The 19,731-nt window shown below is 42.5% G+C and overlaps 1 protein-coding gene across 2 annotated transcripts; it reads right to left on the reverse strand.

Moving 5' to 3' along the window:
• Nucleotides 1-6,907: 6,907 nt before the first annotated feature.
• Nucleotides 6,908-12,108, reverse strand: CTLA4 (cytotoxic T-lymphocyte associated protein 4). 2 transcript variants are annotated; one of them, XM_060106820.1, is made up of 4 exons: nucleotides 12,000-12,108; nucleotides 8,847-9,194; nucleotides 8,279-8,388; nucleotides 6,908-7,012 (listed from the first exon to the last, which is right to left on the reverse strand). In XM_060106820.1, exons 1-4 carry the CDS (start codon nucleotides 12,106-12,108, stop codon nucleotides 6,908-6,910), a joined length of 672 nt encoding a protein of 223 aa, XP_059962803.1. The 2 variants fall into 2 exon arrangements, with proteins under 2 accessions (XP_059962803.1, XP_059962804.1); XM_060106821.1 differs by lacking the exon at nucleotides 8,279-8,388 and having other exon boundaries at nucleotides 6,945-7,012.
• Nucleotides 12,109-19,731: the final 7,623 nt, after the last annotated feature.

The following is a 19,731-nucleotide window of genomic DNA, read 5'->3' on the forward strand; positions in this document are numbered from 1 at the left end:
ACTCAGATGGGCACAAGCCCAGTCCAGGGTGCTCAGCTTCACACAGGCTTAAGGCGCTCCATTCAGCAGTTCTTTTGTGATGCTCCCCCATAATCAGCTTTCACCCCTGCACAGTGCCCACCCTGTCCTACACACATATCTGCCTCCACCACCACCCATCCAGAGCGGAACCATTGCCTTTCATATTCATTCCTGGCAGGGAAGGGTTTTTTGCCAGTGGTTCCCACACTTTGACTTCTGGTAGGAATTACGTCTACATGGCTACCTCAGTCACAGTCTCAGTTGGATGGTCCCCTGCTTCTGACCTGGGCTTCTCTCAATCTTCTATGTGACCTGTGTCATTGGGTCTTGCTTGATAATTTTGTTCACAGAATACTGGTCTACTTCATTTGCCATTTGCGGGGAACTCCAGGTTTCTGTCTTATGTTTTCTTTCTTTTGTTCTCCTCAAAGGGACTCATTGATATTTTCCAGCACCCCTCAGCCCCAACTCAGAGACTCTCCCTTCTCTTTACCCCCATCCCCCAAACTCACCTTCTATTCCAAGCTGATTATTATCCTTTTAGAAACTAGCCCCATTCCAGGGGTCACAGGTATACATGCAAGGTCACTCCAGCTGACTTCCACTGGTCATTACTTTCTTTTACCTCCAGCCTGTTTTGAACGGGGAATGACCCCAATTTACAAGGAGCATGCTATGGTTATGCGAGAATCAAATCTTCCCATTGGCTGTATTACTGGTTTCCATTTTCCCCATTTTTGAGTGAGAAGTTCTAATACCCAAGGCCAGCCAGCAACATTGCTGCATGGACTTCAGCACCAGTGACTGGGAAAGCAGCTACTGCATAAACTGTGGATTGCCACCCATGGTCCACTTTTAAATGTCTTCGATTTCCTGTTTTCCTCATTCTCTGGTGACAATTCTCAGCTGCTGGAGCTAATCTCATAATGAACACCTTCAAAAAGCCTTTTAAAACACTTGTTTTGAAACAGTTATTCAAAATAAGAATATTTGCTTAACCCCCATGTGTAACCCCCAAGAATACTTGCTTAACCCCCCATGTGTAACCCGCGTGAAACACGTTTTGCTTCTCTAGCACTTTGGTTCCCATTCACTTTCCATTTTGCCCTTTTCCTTTTGCAGATAGACCCCCAGAATTCAGACGTGGTCATTTGAAAAGAGGCTGAACTTTGGAATTCAACATCAGTTTTAATCCTGACTCTGCCACTTACTAGCTGTGTGAGATTGGGCAAGTAATAAAACCCCCTAAAACCTCAGCTTCCTCAACTGTAAAATGCGGGTGATGTCAGTATCTCTTCTCCAGGGATCTTATGAGGATGACTTTAGGTAATTTACACCCACGCAGTGTTGAAGCCTTCATGAGTTGGTTTCCTTTCCCTCTTCAATCCAAATAAGGAGCTCATGAGCTGTATCCAGCATGGCGGCTTCCTCGATAGGAAAGCAACACTAGAGAATGCTAGTCTTCATTCACAAATCCAAGCTTCCTGTCCTTATAGTCATGGTTAAGGATAACTTTGATGTGCCAGGGGCAAACAGATGCTCACGGGAGACTAAAGACTATGTCTGACTTGCAGTTAACTGCAAGGAAGGAAAGCCAGGCTCGTGTTCAACCCATTGAAGAAAATAACAATGGGATGACTACAGAACAAACTAAAATGTTGTCAAGGTGAAGCAAGAAGAAAAAGGCAATGTCCTCAGAAAAGTGTAATTCGTGAGACATCACTTCTGTTGCATTCTAAAATTTGAAGTCACCTCCTGAAATATATTTCCTACAATTTCTCCCAGAGAGAGCCTCCTCTTTTTGTTCAAATAGATAATATCACTTTGGGTGACTAATATCATGTTTTTAAAACAAGGTTGGTTGCTATGGTAACCTGATGGCATGTGATACAAAAAAAAGAACATGTATCGTTTCACTGGGTTGTTCCATGACTTCCAGCAGAATTGAGAAGCTTTCTCAGGGCACTGTAGGCTTTGCTGACAGAAGGTTGGCAGCAACTGTTTTGTCTTCTCTTCTGCTGCATCCTTCTGCCGGACTGCTGAGGATCACCCAAGACCCTCTTGCTAGGGCCCCAGAAGGTTAAGGCAGAGATAGAAAGGATGGAGCCAACATCAGGCAGGAAAGAGTAGTAACGGTCACACTGAGACTTAACAGAGCAGCTGGGGTGGAGGTGAGAGGAAAAACAGGTTTTCTAGAGGTAGCCTGGGGTGATGGCAGTGATGTTCCAGAAGCAGCCTAAAAAGGACAGTCCCTGAGCAGAAAGGCTCAAAGTGTCACCCACAGCACAGCCCTGATGTGAAAATCTACAGACCTATCTTCTCAGACTTTGTTACCTTGGACAAGTTTCCTAATGTCTCTGAGTCTCATTTTCTTCTGAAATGTGAAAACAATTTCCAAGGTTCGTTCTCCAGTCCTAATCATCTGTGATGGTAGGCTTCTGAGTTAGACCAGGGCATCTGAGAGCAAGATCTCAAAGATTCACTGAAGAATTAAAATCCCTCAGGCCCTGCCTCAGATCTTATAAACGAGAAGCTCTGGATCTGAGGCACTTCAATCCACATTTTTTCCAAATGTTCCAGATAATTATTGTGCACAATCAGTGTAAGAACAGCTGTAACAGAGTCCACCCACGAAACCAAAGGTTTCCAAGAAGGGTCTGAATGTCAGACTCCTCACTGTATAGAACAAAGTGAGTTGACTTCTAAGAAAAAAATTTAGTAGATAAGTTACTGCCACCTTTGTAGGACCCATTAACCCCCAGCGATACTGAGCATCCATCCAACATGTGCCTGGGAGTGAGAACAGGAGATTGTGTTAGTACTGAAACAGCAGCCCCGGTCTCAGGCTGTTCCTGCCCAGAAACTCCTGGGGAGGGGTCTCCAGAACACTTTTTATTCACACCATATTAAGGTAAAAAGTTTCCTGCTGATAAGGTTGTCAGATCAAACACAGGGCATCCTGTTTTTGGGTTTTGGGGTTTTTTGTTTTTTTTTTCTTTTGGCTGAATCTGGCAAACCTACCTATTAACTCCTATCCCAGCCTGTAGACAAGGACACATAAAAGAGGAAGTAAAGAACCTTTCCTCCGTCTCCACCAATAGGATGTGTTATCTTTCTGGTCTGAGCAAAGAAAATTGACCTGAGCTGAGAAAAACAAATTTATAAAATAAAACAAGGTCTCTAAGCCGCCTAAATCATGGCTCTAACCAGGTGCAAAAGAGAAGCAAAACAATAGAAATAGCTTTCCAGAGAAAGCCAGCTTCTCCTTCACTTTGAGAACTCCAAAAACAATAACTTAAGTGTATAAATTCTTAACCTTCCCAACTGGCTTTGCTCCAATTAACAGCACAGTGACATCAACAGTTTGCAAGTTTTGGTCCCAAGTAAAGTAAGTGTGTATCAACTGTGGAGACAAAAGAAGGTACAGACTCAGTGTAAACATATAGTCAGTTTTAGCAGCAAAACCCACAGTTCAAAAACCAGAGAATAAAAATGAGAATTCATCTCCCTCCTCCCCCCAAATATTGGAAGATTAGATTGAGATAAAAGTAGAATGCGTGGGGCAAGGGAGCCAGAGGGAGCTCAGATTCCAGTCTTAAAGGTTTAATCTGAGAAACAGATTGACTACACATAATTCTCTTGGTCAAAGCGGAAGGAGGTTAGACTTGAAGCCACCTTCAGAAGCACAGCCATGTTCTGCATAGAAGACATGTCCCTCTCATTGTCCCAGATGTCCTAGCTCCCCAACTCTCCAGTACACTTGTTTGAGCATCTATTGTGTGCCTAAAGATGTGATGATGCCTATTTTGGAGAAGTTTCCATCCAAGCTAGGGAGAAAAGACATATGCATCTGAAATTATTAGAGACGAAACTGAATATAGCTGCGAAACAGAAGAGGAAAATCCATGTAGGCTTGAAGTGTCAGCACATCCGATGGACGAGGCAGAATTTGAAATGAGTGTTTATGGATGCAAAAATGAGGGACAAAGATATTTGGGGGTGATGAATTGGGAACCAGGAAGTGGCAGAAATTAGAGTACCATATTGGAATAAGGGAGGTGAGCAGAGGTATGTTCTGGGAACTGGTAAGGGTTGGGGTTGACCCAAGCAACCCCTGGTAGTTCTCTCTTGCTCCTCTTGTCTCCACATTCCTACCTGAGACTAGTGATTCCGGGAGGAGGGGCACAGTGGACCCCTCCCCTCTCAGCCACGGTGGACCAAGCCTCATCTGATGATGACTGGAGTCTTGGGGCTTTCCCAAGACCTTGATCCCAGAGATGGTGATGGTGATGAAGGTTGGAAGGCCATAAAGCCATTGGTCCTCTGATTTGAGGGCAATGCATCTCTCTGAGTACTTCAGACAATGGATCTACCCTCATAAACAAGTTAGGGATTAGAAAAGGCTTTCCTTTGGTCCCCAGACACCCCTACCCCATATTTGCTTTCTACCCTTTCAGGTCACAGTCTTTCTTGCCTATTTCTTCTACCATAGGAGAAACTCTTTGGAGCCAAAGAGTATTTTATTAATATGTCTTCAAAATTGAAACTGAGTGAAGTAGACAATGCTTAACTCAATGAATAGCTAATGGTAGAATTTCAGATATTAGTAGAGGAGATATTAAGCTTATGTAAAGTAGTCCATTGTCTAATGGTGTCTGAAAGATGCCCGAGAGATCCCTTGCCTAAGGCCCTCTGTCATTTAGATCTTCCATCAACTATGGAGAAGAATGATCTCTCTAAAGACATTTGGAGGAGCAGAAATGGTTTCAGACTATCCATTGAGCCTCATAAACTATGTGTTTCTTCATGGCTTCCAACCAAAGACCAAGAAATCAAGAGAAACAGTCTTCTGCATAGTAGGAATTTATTCTAGGTAAGTGCCACTACCATATTTGGAAGACCTATTCCTTTTTATTTAACACATCTTTCTGGAATGCTCACTATGTGCTCTCTCATTTGTTTGTTAGCACTTGCTTGCAAAAAAAAGAGAGAGTTTTAGTGAGCAAGAGAGAGAGAGCTGCCTAAACATCAATCCTCAAAACCTGAGGGGTCTAAGAAGCACTGAGGAGGCTGTTGGGAGAGCAAACTCCTGGCCCCATTGCCCAAAGGTTCCGATTCAGTGCATCTGAGGTTAAGTGCTTGAATCAGCATTTTTAGGAAGTGATCCAGTTGATTCAATTATAGGTGATCCCTGGCCACCCTGAGAATCGTTGCAGAAAACAACAACAGGATGTGGAGGTCAAGAATGAGGAAACTTAAGTGGAAACCAAGCAGGCTGAGGCTACATACTGGTTAACCAAGAATCACAGAGGGGATGTGTTCCTCACATTTGTGAAAGAGTCCCTCTGGAAGCTGCAAGGGAAAGCTCCGTTTACCACTGAAGCAGAGCAAAATGGCTGCAAGGACCACGGTTGACAACACTGGAGTTGCCATGGCAACTGTAATCAGTGTTCGAGTAGAGCTGGGAAAGGTCTGGGTAAGAAAGAGGGGGTAAAGAACCTGTGCTAAAGAGAACGCTGTGTGATTTATCAAGGGCTGCTGTAGCTGTGGTAGATCGCTTCATATCCCAAACAGTGGGGAAGCAATCAAAAGGGCAGAGGATGAATTCCTTCCAAGAATGGCTTGCAGGTAAAGGGCTGATTCATGAAGCATTATTTGCCCTTTTGGGTTTTTTCAATTTGTTCTCAGTATTTCTAATATTGGAGACTCAACCAACTGCTAAATGAATCAATCAAAAATAAACTCAAACACAATACTCACGTATAAGGAACGTCAAAAACAACTCTGGAAAACGACCACCACAGATTTTTATTTAATTAAAAATATTATACATGTTGTTGCATTTTCACAGAAAATGTCAAGTTAAAAAACACCAACAGTGTTAGTTTTCAGAGACCTTCGCATCCTATTCTGCCATCTGCTGCTTTTTTCTGTCTGTGGCATTAACCATGTGTAAGGAATTGGGGCCCCCATGGAACTGGATCTTCCTTGAGGTTTATAACCACAAGACTCCTGAAATGAGCCATTTTCTCGACGATGATGGTGCTCTATCAAGTTAACTCAGATACCACCAGCTTTGGCTTCCTTGCAAACCAGTGGAAGGAGTTGGCATAAAAGCCCAAAGCCCATGCCAACACCAATTCAGCCCAACATGTCTGCAAGAATCAGCTATGACCTTATCCAGTTTCCAGGCCAGTTGGCAAGTGACCTTGTACTCTACCTGGTGTATTAGTGTCCTGAGTCTCTCCACAAAACTTCCCCTGAACCCATGGTGGGAAGACACTGCCATATAGTGTTTATACTCAAACTACCAGCAAATACACAAAAGCACATGTGACCCCCATGCACAATACTATCAAATAAAAAATACATATTGTTACAATACAACCTTTGGAATCACTGGCTAAAATATAGCCATGTGAGTATTTTTTAAGTCTTTATGTAATTATATATTTGTTAAGAAAAATAATACAGCATAAAAATTTTACTTGAAAACATCATTTCAGCTATAAACTTCTCACAGGTAAATACAAGATGTATACAATACTATCCTCACTCTTACTTCTTCCTTTGCTTTCTTGGGACTGTACCATTCCCTAACTTATGTCCTTGACTCCACGTTGTAATGCTGCATCCCCATATTGCTCCCAAGTGATGCTTTTACTAAAATTGGATCAGATGTGGCAGAACCAGCCCGGCTCTGTTTTTCTGCTCCTTTGTTTTAAATTGTAGTACGCTTAATTTGGGTTCTGCATCCTGCTTTATATCAAAGAGAGATGAATCCCCCAAAATACACAAACAAACAAAAATAGCTGGATAGCAAAAAGTTAAAATTGCCTCAGCTCTTACAAATTGGAAAATAGTCTTTTTTCTTCATAATGGTCTCTCAATTGATGGGAATGAAATAAGGCTGAAATTGCTTTTCACATTCTGGCTCTGTTGGGGGCATTTTCACATAGACCCCTGTAGTAAGAGGGCTTCTTTTCTTTAGCTGCCAAACATAAAAAGAAACAGTAATTAGTATTGAGGAATACAGAAGCTGCTTCTAACTATAATAGGATTCAACAAATATTGGGTCCCTACCCCACTGAAAAATAGATGTTCACAACATACAGAATTATAAGCCCCAGGAGATTTTCTTGATTCAGCTATTAAAATTAATTTCAGGTAAATAACTCTGTGCTACTGACTTAAGATAGAAATCATTTTCCCTGACTGGGAGATAGCAGAAAGAAATGTCAAGAAAGCTTTAGAAAGAATACCCAAAATGCCTGTGATAATTGACTGGATCTTGTTTGTGAGGGGATGAGCTTGATAAGATAATAAACTTCAATTATTCTCTTTGCGAGCAGTATGTCTCATCTCTACTCCTCACATACTCTTTATTACTTTTTTCTCGGTCCACATTAGTTCCCAGTTTTTATCACCTCAGTAAATTGAGGTCTAGTCTACTAGTTAGTGTGGCACTTTGTCGCAAATGAGGTAGAAAGAAGCCACAGCAACAGAACAGATTGAGTAGAGGATCTTGGAATAGAGTATAGGGGTGTGGGAGGGAGAGAGGGAGGGAGTAAGGGAGTGGAAGAGAAGGGGAGGGAGAGGTTTATGAATGGCAAAGCCAGCCTCAGGCAAAGGAGGTTGCAAGCTACTGTCAGAAATCTCTACAGAAGTCCGGATTCCATACCTCTGCTTCTTCTACAACAACTGTAGTAAATGAAAGCTGGGTTCTAATTTACTGGGCTGGAGAAGAGCATAAGGCTTGCCAGTCGAGCAGACTGGGTAACAGGGAGCCCTGGGCATGTGTTACATGGACTCCTACAGCTTGGTCAAGTAAGGCTCAAGTAGGGAGGCACAGAGAGATGCCTTCCAGGTAAAGCAGAGGGACATTAACCACCCCTGTGGTCTTCTCCAGCAGCATTTTGCCCAACCTAATCTTATGTTTCAGGGTTATTAACTTAAGTACAATTGTCATGAAGATAAAGAGCAAAACAGCTGCTCCGTGTTGTTCAGCTACTCAAAATGAAACCCTGTGCAAAATCACACAAACATTCAATGTCAAACACACTCATATAAAATATTAGTCATCCTGAAACCTCACAGGCCAATGCCAAGGGTTCTAGTGTGTTCTTTACCACTGTCCTTCCTCTTCTTCATTTATTGCTTCATCTCAAGAAAACTCGACTCCACAGCATCATTTGCCCAGTTGTTATCACTAAAAGTATTCTGACCAAGGATGGTGCATTGTCGGCACTGCACTCACCATTTTGCTCAAAGAAACAGCTGTGATGAGGAAGCTGTAGAAAAACAACCCTGAACTAACTGCTGCCAGGATCCAGAGGAGGAAATCAGAATCCGGGCATGGTTCTGGATCTGCAACAGAGAACAAAGCAGAGCTTCCCTGAGATGCTTTCTAAATTCTAGGGCAGTACTCCCCCCATTGGTAAGAGAAGGAAAATGTTCAAGCTTCCAGACCTTGATGTCCACCCCTAATTGGAATCGCTGGACCCCGGGTAAGTCTGACCATTGGGGCTACTTGGCCAGGAGTTTCAGATCAAAGGCCAAGGCCAAATTTCATGCTGGGTATCACTCCAATGTGAGTGCTCCAACCCGCCGGGAGGAAAAATACCTTCTCCAGCTCATTTTATTTTATAAACAGAATGCCGTTTGCCTCGCCACCCATCCTGAGTAGGACTACCATGCAGTATGCCAGAGAACTCTTAAAGAGAATTCCCACAATCCTAAACATGAACGACCTGAAATCAAGGAGCAAAACTGTTTGCACACAAAGAAGAGACAGCAATGCAAAAGGCGTCGTCAGTCATGCTCACCAATGACATAAATTTGGGTTCCATTGCCCATGCCCACATAGTAGGGCGGCGGGTACATGAGCTCCACCTTGCAGATGTAGAGCCCGGAGTCCGTGGCCCTCAGCCCTTGGATGGTGAGGTTCACTTTGTTCCCACTGGAGGTGCCAGTGCAAGTGGAATCCTCCAGGAAGGTCAGCTCATCCTCCACCATGTAGGTCGCAGCGCAGACTTCATTCAGCTGGCCGCCTGCCTTCCGCAACACCGTCACCCGGACCTCGGCGGCTTTGCCTGACGACCCATATTCACAGACGAAGCTGGCAACACCCCGACTGCTGGCCAGCACCACTGCGGGCTGGGCCACGTGCACCCCTAAAGCAGGAAAACCAAAGGGAACTCAATGAACTCATGTTCACCCATGACCAGGTCCAGGCAAAACCCTCGGGCCGGGCAAAGTTGATCTTTGATGGCCCCCTCCAGTTTCACCTGTCAGCCTTTCTCTCCCCCCATCAACAAGCCTATCACCCTCCCCTACCCCTTTCCTTCTCCACCCACTCCAACACCCCCTCCGTCTTGCCACTGTCTTCCAGTTACTCTCCATGAAGGTGCTTCCTTATTGGAAAACAGTGCCTTGAAGGCAGTTGGTTGTGGCATGAAGAACACTGATATGACAAACAGAAGGGTTGGCTCTACCATGAAATAGGTGATTTGGGGAAAGCCATGCCTCCCCCGTGGGCTTCATTTTTCCCTCACATGCAAAAGAGGGGATTAGATCAGATGACATCAGAGTGACTTCCCACTCTGGTATTCTAAGGTTATGATAGAGCTGTAGGACCTATAAGAGTAGTAGGGGAACGTTTAGAGGCTGAGGTATAGAGTCTTGCTTTATCCCTCAAAGTATACCTTAATAACCTCTACCCACATTGATCTGGCCCTGGACCTCAACCGCCCCCAAGGAGCTGAGCCTTGGCTTACGGTGCCGGCCGCCCCCTTCCCTGCATTATTACCAGAGAATGAGGGATGCTGCTTGATAAAGGGAGCCACTGAGCCGAGGGCACCAGGTCATTTCCTCTGTAGGCTGAGGCAACCCTGCTGTTCACTTCTATGGGCTTCCCCTGCCACTGTCATCATCTCTTCCACCGCCCTCTCTCCTTCAGTTGAACACCTTGTGTTTCTTTGTTCTTTTCCCTCTGGCTTCTACAGGAGAAGGGAGGCCAGCTCTCCATACAAAAGAGCTCACGTCATCTAAAAAATGGTGGCTTCATGACAAATTACTTTCCTGTAACTAACTGGGCCCCTCTCTAGTCAATCAATCACACAAGTGACACTCAAAACTTGGATTGAACCATGTCACTCATTCTGTTCAAACCCTTTCATGCCTTATATACCACTGATTACAAAAACAAATAACATTAACTGTCTCCATAATCTGATCCCAGCTTACCACTCCAATCTGAGCTTCCAGGACACCTCTTCCTGTGTATAAATCTCTTTATTCTGAAAACATTAGTCCTTTCCCCCAAGCACCTGTAGTAGACAACCTGTGTCCTCAGAAGAGAGAACAATATGGCAGCAGCCATTGCCATGGTTAATCCAGCAGCCCTGGTTGGCTAGACAGTAGTTTTCTTTCCCAACCCTCATTTCTGTCTATCAGAGATTCCCTCTGAGCATCCTTTGTACTATTATAACTCCGCTGCAGTACTTAATCAAATTCGGCCCTGTATTAAAGGTTTTTGTGCATTAATCATTATATCCTGCCCATTTGTTGTGTTGACTCTAAGCTTAAAGAAGACCAAGTTTCCTGCCCTCCCCTGAGGCAAGCTCCCAATTATCACCACTAAATCTGGTTACACAATTTTCCAATATCCACCATGGGAGGATCCCAGTTACAGGTTGAGATAAATTTTCTTAAAAGTAAATTTGATTATTTCTCTGGTATTTAACTTTACATGTTCAAAACATGTAAAATAAGAAAATGTTTATGAATATTTCTTATACAGTGAAAATTAATAATCAAATATCTTTTGAGCATCTACTTTGTATAAACCACATGGTTTTTCAACCGAGAAGGTCTAGAGGGAGAGAAGGTTGAAATTCACCTTCTGGTAAAACGGTCACCATTTTACACCATTGTAACAGACTAGGTATCAACCTCTAAAGTGCTTTATGTCATCTGAAAACTGGGGAATCTGCACCTAAAGTCCAGAGATAAGTCAGGCCGCAATTAAGTATCTTATGCCAAACAGACCTATGGCTCTTTCTTTCTTTCATTTTTTTGTTCTTTCTTTCATTCATTCTTTCTGCCTTTCTTTTTTTTATGTTTGTTTGTTTGTTTGTTTGTTTTACTACTTCAAATTGCTTTCATTTTTTTTAAATAATTAACTAACTATAGAGTTGATTAAGAGGACCTTAAAACCCTGCATTGAGTAAAGAATGCTGAAAGTTTAAACAAGCAGGCTAATCCATTTATAAAAGTAAATCAGAGGACCTTAAAACCTTGAATTGGGGGCCTCCCTGGTGGCGCAGTGGTTGAGAGTCCGCCTGCCAATGCAGGGGATACGGGTTCGTGCCCCGGTCTGGGAGGATCCCATATGCCGCGGAGCGGCTGGGCCCGTGAGCCATGGCCGCTGGGCCTGCGCATCCGGAGCCTGTGCTCCGCAACGGGAGAGGCCACAACAGTGAGAGGCCCGCATACCCCCCAAAAAAAAAAAAAAAAAAAAAAAAAAACCTTGAATTGGGTAGGAAAGAAACTTCCCATAATTTGCCTAAATCAGTGTTCTCTAAAAAGGGAAATGTTGAGCTAACCCTGATTCCAAGCCCAAATGAATTTAGGATGGTGGGTATCTTTTCTCTCTTAAATCACTTAACTTTGCAGTATTTTCTTCTAATCTTATAGAAGTGTCTGAAGTTGCTCATGTCTCCCAGACGAACTCACATGTATTCATTAAGCTCCCACTCCATGCCCAGCAAACTGCTAAGAGCTGTGTCTCTGCTGATTTGCTGCTGCCCGCTGTCCCCTGCCTGCCTTGGAATACAGAGCTGCCCATGCCAGGAGATTGGAGTCTCACCTTTAGCTTCTGGATTTGCTATAAATCACTACCCTTGACTGCTAAAAGGAATGAAACCCAGGTGGGAGAAACACCTCCTCCACCCCCATGCTCCAATAGCCTCACTCACCTTTAGAGAAAACGGGGATGAAGAGAAGAGAAAACAGGGCAGTACAGGGCCAGGTCCTAGAAGCCAGGTCCAGCCGAGCCCCATGACTCTGGAATCCAAAGCAAGCCATGGGTTCAGGTCTTCAGGAAGCAGAGCAAAAACTTTCAGGATCCTGAAGCTTTGAAATGTGTTTGAACCCACACAGAATCAAGGACTTTATATAGCTGGCTTTGATCCCAGGTATGTACTACACATGTGCACACACAGAAGGCACCTGAATTTCTAGCCTTTTTGTTTTGGTTTTACGAGAAAGGAAGCCGTGGGTTTAGCTGTTACGTCGAAAAGATAACCTCAAATACTCAAAGTAAAACTGAACAAAACAAGCCAATCCATGGATGGAAAATGCACTCAATTTGAAACTGAAGTTTCTTGTTCATTTTGAGGATAAGTGGAGACTTGGAGAATTTCCTGGAGTGCAGGAGTCCCACTAAGTCCCAGTTTTATCCAATTGCCTAGGCATATTTTGTGACCCAATTTATTTCATTGACACCCACCCCCCACAAAACTGCTAAGTTGCTGGCTCTCTGAGCCCTTGTGCTAAAGACAGAATTAGTCTGGGCATCATTAATAAAAGCTTTACATTCCACCTGTGAGGCACCATCTTTGCCATGCTTTGCAAATCAGAGTTTATTTCTCCTAGTTCCATTTAAGATTTTTGTTAAGAGAAAATACCAAAATCACAAGAAATAAATTGATCTGCCTCTGTTTTTGCAGATGAGGAAAGAGTCCTGGTGCTCTTGAATACCTTAACTCAACAAAGACAAAACAGAATTGAAGAAGAAAAAGTCAGTGAAAATGATCCAAGAAATTCAAACCTTCCATCAGAGAATAGACTTTTTTTTTCCTAATGGGAAGTTTTCAAGCAGAAAATCCAAAGACTGAGGTGAAATATGACTGAAGTTCTTAAATTTATGAAAGTCGCAGACAGAGCAAAGTTCATCCTCTAAGAAAATACTAAGCACTGGAGACTACCCCACTCTTAAAACTGAGGAGTTTTCTTATATTTCAACGATGAAAGACACATTTATTGAGAGCCTATGATATGCCAGAAATTGTGTGCATGTAGGACTGAATGACGACAAAACAAAAACGTAGTCAATGCCTCAAAGGACTTCCAGAAGACCGACACACGAGCAGACAGTATGGTGTTTGCTTCCTGCAGCCCTTCATGGTTTCCCTTGCCCAGACTCCCCAGCACAGCAAAGGAGGCTGTGTAGAGTATGGGCCTGATGCCTCTCTTCTTAGACTATCTTCCAGCATCCCCTCACATGCCCCCTTCCTCTGCTCATCATCTCTCCAACACACCTTCAGGTTTCATCAGCTTAACCAACACTGTTCCTACTGCCTTCTCCCTCCCATTGTCTTGTTTTATCCTCCAGGTGTTAGCTAAGGTGTCACCTCTCTCCTGACCTGCCTCTTTCCCATACTCCTCAAACTCCTTATGTAAGCCTTCAAACCCCACCTGAAATGCCAGCAGGCAGTAACAACTTAAAGGACGCTTACTAAGGGCCACATCCCAGTCTGGGCATTGGAGATACAAAAGTGAAAAACGTATGTTCCTAATCTTGAGAGGAAGCCACAGCAGTCACAAGGCAGACATTTAAACCCATGATCATGAAATTGTGGATAAATGCTGAGGTTGAAGTATTGCCAAAGCCATAAAGGGGCAGAAGCCATTGGTTCAGGCTGTGGAAGTCAGAAAACGCTTCTCAGAGAAGTAAACGCTGAACTTATTGTTAAGGACGAGGGGCAAGAGGTGGGCATTCAGACCAGAAAAACAACGTGTGCCAGGCTAGAAAGGGCATAAAGCATTCATTACAGCCAGAGAACAAGCCTGGTATGGGGCTCACCAGTACGTGGAAGACTAGGTTCTTAGTCTTCAATGCACCATGAGGAACAAATAGGCATGATTAAGTGCACATTTTAGGGAAATTCCCCCAGCACAGGAGGAGGGGTGGTGAGGATGAGTTCAAGGAGGAAGAAGATATAACCAGGAAAACCAGGAAAGAGACTATTGCAATACCACGGGCAACCAGGAATTGGCAAACTGTTTTCTGTAAAGAGTTAGACCATAAATATATTGGGCTTTGCAGGCCAGACAGAGTGGTCTCTGTTGCCACTACTCAACGCTGCTTTGGTAAGGTGAAAGCAATCACAAAGAATATGTAAATGAATGGGCATAGCTGTGTTCCAATAAAACCTTTTTTTTAATGTCAATCATACCTCAATTAAAAAAAAATTTACAAAAACAGGTGGAGGCTAGATTTGGCCTCCCGGCCATAGTTTGCCAACTCCAGGTCTAAACTAAGGCAATGACAGCAGGGGTGACAAGGTCCCTAAGGGAACTAATCCTCAAGCAGTGAGTGGATGGAGGAGTTTAGGGTGACACCAGATTTATGGCTCTGTGCTGCCAGGAATTGTTCAAATGTTTGTCAAGTTTTATATGATTCAAGTCTCCAAACCATCCTACAAGGCAGGGATTATTGGCTTTCCCAATTTATAGAGGAGAAAACCAAAGCACTGAGAGTTAAGGAGGTTTATCCAATCCCCCATCATTGGTAGGAGAGCCAGGATTTGAAGCCAATGATGCTGTTAATCACTATACTAAAGCAAAGGCTTTGAAGCCAAAGAGAACTGGATTTGAATCCTAGCATGAAGACTTGCTAGCTGTTTATCTGGGGCTAAGGGCCCAATGACCTTCAGAAAATAGCTGCAATTCTATTGCAAGGATTTAATGAGATAATGCATGTAATGTATATAAAAGACCTATTACAGAGACTGGCTACTCAGTAACTAGGAGTCCTTTTTATTACAGAGTCACTGAGAAAAGAGAAGTGTAATTTACTGGAATAGAAAATAGAAGAAGAGCAGATCGGGAAGTGAAGATGATGAGTTCCATTTGGGCATGTTGACTTTAAGGTAGCCATAGATGGTAACATGGAGACCCTCAAAAGCAATTGCCAATGTGGATCTGGAGCACAGGAGAAAGAGCCAAGCTAGAGATATTAGCTTAGGCAACCATGAAGCCACAGGTAAAAACTTCACAGTGCCAAGGCCCATGATGAGCACACTATAAACATTTTAATAGATAAATGAATGAAAACAGTTTAACATAGAAAGAGATGAGGGTCGTAGTAGAAACTTGTAAAGAACTCTTACCAGCTCCCCTAATTATACATTTATGAAACTATTTCTGCCGAACAACAGTTGTAAAAACCACTGGGTGAAAGAAAGTTGGTGAAAAAGAAATATTCACATATATCATCCCATAGATGACTTGATAATTACAAAGGTGAGAAAATAATGGATAAATCTAGCATATACTGCCTTAACCAAGTGATCAAACTGAAGATCACCTATGGTGGGTATTCTGACATCAAGTCCAGATGCAATACACTGAGAAGAACACACCTCTGTAGTATTATTGCCAAAATTGCCTAAACTGAATCTAATTATGAAAAAAACAACTAGAAAAGTCCATAGTGGGAACATTCTGCAAAACAACTGGCCTTAATATCATGAAAGATTAAAAAATAAAAAACCTGAAAAACTGTTGTAGATTAAAGGCGATTAAGGAGGCATGACAACAAAATCCAATGTGTAATCCTTGATTGAAAAAAATCAACTATAAAGCGTATTGTTGAGATACTTGGGCAAATTTGAATACAGACTATATTTGATAATAGCATTGCATTAAGTTTAAATTTGCTGAGTGTTATCAGCTTATTGGGGTTATGTAGGGAAATGTCTTTGTTTGGGGGTGATATTTTCTTAAATATTTAGGGATAAAGTCTCAGGATGTTGGCAAATAACTCTCAAATGATTCAGCAAAAATATGTGTATATGTTTGTGTCAGCAAAGAGAAAGAATAATAATAATAGAACAACAGTGACAAAATGTTAACAACTGGGGAATCTAGGTGAAGGTTATATCACTGTGTGCATATACTTTTCTTATAAATTCTTTGTAAAGCTGAAAATTTTCAAAATCAAAAGTTGAAAGTAGAAATTATAAGGCCGCTATTAATATGGTAGACACTCTAGCACAGATAAGCAAACTGAAATTTAGAGAGAGGAGGTGACTTTTTCAAGGTTATTCTCCATCCCCTTCCTTCACAGCCTTTCTCCACATGGGAGACAGACTCCCACAGAGGATTGGGTTCTCAGGCAGGCTAGCTTCCTGGAGGGATTACCTGATTTGAGGCACCAGCAGAAGATCAGAGAGCATGAGGATGGAGGTCAGGGTATTTCTTCCCCGCTCTTTCCCAGATTCAGACCCTGTCTCTGGTAGTGACAGTAGCTCCGTACAACTATGGGTCCTGTCGGGTACCCCCACTTCTATGATGCCAATTCTCACTATTTCTTCCCCTGATTTTTCAGCCCTGTAAGTGGTATCCGCTTCCACTGTTGCTAGAGTCAGAGTGCATTAATATCGTCTGCCCCTGCCCTCCTTAAGACCTCTAAAATACAGTTGACCCCTGAATGATAGGGGTTTGAACTGCATGGTCCATTTATAAGCAGATTTTTTCAATCATAAATACTACAGTACCACACCATGCTCAGTTGGTTGAATCCACAGAAGTCGAACCACAGATATGGAGGAACCATGGATACCAAATGTTGACTCTAAATTATTTGTAGATCTTCCCAAACTCCTGCATTGTTCAAGGGTCAACTGTAGTCCTTTCGCTGAGTCTCTTATTTGAACCACCTGTTTCCTGTAGAGTCTCTGATTGACCCAGTCCCTCAGCTATTATGCGGTGAAAACTGGATTTAAATCCTGGTCTCATCCCGCCCAGTACTTCTTTTCCCCTATTATGTCATGTGCAGTAATAATATGTCATGTCACACCGGTTTGTATTTATTACAGTTGTGTGCAATTCTGTCTCCCTTATTTCAAATTCTATTGATAATTCCATCTTGCACCCTCACGCCACACCTAGCAACTAACTAGGACCTCCTTTGTACATAACAGATGGTGGAGGATTTCTGCATTTCAGTTTTGTTCTCAACACTTTTTCTGTCTCTTGCATCTCATTTCCAGCTCTGGGAGAACTACGAATGAGTAAGGCTTCCATCAGAGGACTGACAGACACCAAGGAGTCCAGCACAGTGCTTAAGAGCATGGCTGGAGTCAGACAGACTTGAGTTCAAATCCTGACTCCGCTGCTTACTAGATGTATCCTGGGTGAGGTTTTCGAACTTCTCTGATCCCCAGCTATCTCATCTGTAAAATATGGCTAGTTATATAACCTTCTTATAGGGTTATTGTAATGATGGTTATTGGCATTCAACTATGACAATAAATTGTTGAAAACTGGACCTAGAATATAGTACGTGCCCAGTAAACGTTAACTCATCTATTAAATACAGAGAAAACTATGGATTTCAAAATTCAGCTGTTATATAAAGCCTTCTTTCATTATCAGCGCTAGTGAATGGATGGTATATTAGACTAACATCAGCTACTTTCTTTGCTAAAACTCACACATTTATTGAATTTCTGCTGCTGTCAGTGTCTCCATCGGTACCTGGAACCAAATAGCTTATTATTTGCTATCTGACTGAGTCTGAAAACTCACAACACTAGACATAATCTAAGATTTCTCCATTGTGAGCTCTCAATTATTCAGTGGTTGAATATTTAAATGTCTAAGCGCACCGCATCCTTGGATGTTTTCATTTCAGGGTAGGAAGGGGAAAATCAATTTTGTTATTTACTTTTACCACTCCAATTAGAAAAGAAAGGTTGGTGGTAAAGGAAATGAAAATAATTGGCTAAAATTAGGGCTCGGGGATTCACTGTGATTTCATTTCCTCACCATCTTCCTATATCCTACTAGTTTGACTAAACCCCAGACTGGTTTTGTAGTACTCTTAGTGGTTACTGGATTTGAAAGATCTCTCAAGATTTGCATAATTCACAATGATGCCTAGAGTGAAGTGCCTTCAGAATTCCAGAGGAGATATGGGTTGGGTAGGGTAACTGTGTTGTTTTACTTAATTGTAAAACTCCTCTGAATTTGTAAAGCTCATCTTGAGCTTAACTGAACTCTTAAAGGTTTTTATTTTTTCTGAACCTTCTCCTACTATCCTTTCCCCAACTGGTACACCACCACCACCCCCCAACCAAAAAAAAAAAAAAAAGAAAAACACCTTTTGTTGAAAGATTTGCACCTGGCATTGACTGTGGTACATACTGCAAAACATCCTTTGCTTGATGGTTTCAGACGTAACGGGTAGAATGAAAAGTTTAATATTTGCATAGCGTGCAGTTTCAGGACATCCCGTTACGTTGAGCCTATAATCATGCCTAATTAAGGTTATATACTCTGTGTTTTTATGCTAATTAGCTCATCACAGTACATCTCCTTTCAAAATCGACTTCAAAGGAAAAAGAAAATCATCTACCAAAGTGATTGCTAAAGAAGGATCTAACAATCATCTCACTGCGAAAGAGAGTTAAAGAGAAAGGAAATGATATGCAAAGTGACTGGAAAGAAATTTTAGCTTCATTACCATTAAAGGGTGAAAATATGGGCTGGGCAAGAACTTACTTAAATAAATGTGGTAGGTGAATTTTCAGTCCCTAGGAAACTGTAATCTACATCATAAAGTCAGGTAAAAATGGATGGTTCTGAGCTGTGGACATTTCTGCCAGTCCCTTAGCGGGGAAATAGAGTAGATTCCTGCTGGCTTTTTAGTCTATATTGTCCCCTCGCTGGGGGGAAAGTGGAAACTGTTGTCAGGGAAGCAAAGCTTTATTTGGTGGTCTGGATGACAAAATAAAATGCAGGGGCTGATTCAGCTGAAGGTTAATCCTCACCTATCACAGCTTTACTTATGCAGAGATGAAGACAAATATTTTTGAATGAATAAATGACAAAGTCAACTGTGATTACAGCCGTCACAAAATAATGTGAAGGGGAAATCTATGTTCTAATTACCCAAGCGCCTTACTTTGTGTGATTGAGTGCTTTTGCATAACTTACCTCCATTTATGGATAATGATCTCATATTTCTGGTTTCAGCCATTATCATCACTGATTATATTTCAATCTTCTTAGCTTCTCACACCTAAAAAGTACAATTAAAGTTAATTGTGTTTTTGTTTTTTTGTGGTACGCGGGTCTCTACATTGTTGTGGCCTCTCCCATTGCGGAGCACAGGTTCCGGAAGCGCAGGCTCCGCGGCCATGGCTCACGGGTCCAGCCGCTCCGTGGCATGTGGGATGCTCCCGGACCGGGGCACGAACCCGTGTCCCCTGCATCAGTAAGCGGACTCTCAACCACTGCGCCACCAGGGAAGCCCCAAGTTAATTGTGTTTTATCCTTAATCCTTCACCCCTGTTGCAACACAGCCAGCCATGAATATTTTAGGTAAGTGATTTTATCAAAAACCAAGAATAGATGTTTTCAAAATATCAATAGGTGATACTTTTATAGATTGGATAACCGATGCTGAGAAGTAAATTGGCTTGCTCAGGGTCACAAATCTAGGCCTTATTCCTTCATCATCAAGGACAAATAGACAGAAAGGGATGGATAAATAGTCCAGTATTTAACCTGTGACGCTGCACCCCAGCTCTCTTCACCTGAATGGTACTCAAGAGCCTGCCTGATTCCCATTTAGGACAAGTTGAGATGGCCCAGTATCAGTTCCATTTTACGAAAGAAGAAACTGCACAAGTCACT

This window comes from Mesoplodon densirostris, chromosome 8 (genome assembly GCF_025265405.1).
Source record: "Mesoplodon densirostris isolate mMesDen1 chromosome 8, mMesDen1 primary haplotype, whole genome shotgun sequence".
Lineage (NCBI taxonomy): Eukaryota > Metazoa > Chordata > Mammalia > Artiodactyla > Ziphiidae > Mesoplodon > Mesoplodon densirostris.

Excerpts from the sequence above, each read along its gene's own strand:
- CTLA4 (XM_060106820.1), bottom strand. The coding sequence starts at position 12,108 with ATGGCTTGCTTTGGATTCCAGAGTCATGGGGCTCGGCTGGACCTGGCT. Across the intron at positions 9,195-11,999 it reads CATCCCCGTTTTCTCTAAAG|GGGTGCACGTGGCCCAGCCC; the intron begins GTGAGTGAGGCT and ends TTCCTGCTTTAG. Across the intron at positions 8,389-8,846 it reads AACCCAAATTTATGTCATTG|ATCCAGAACCATGCCCGGAT; the intron begins GTGAGCATGACT and ends TCTCTGTTGCAG.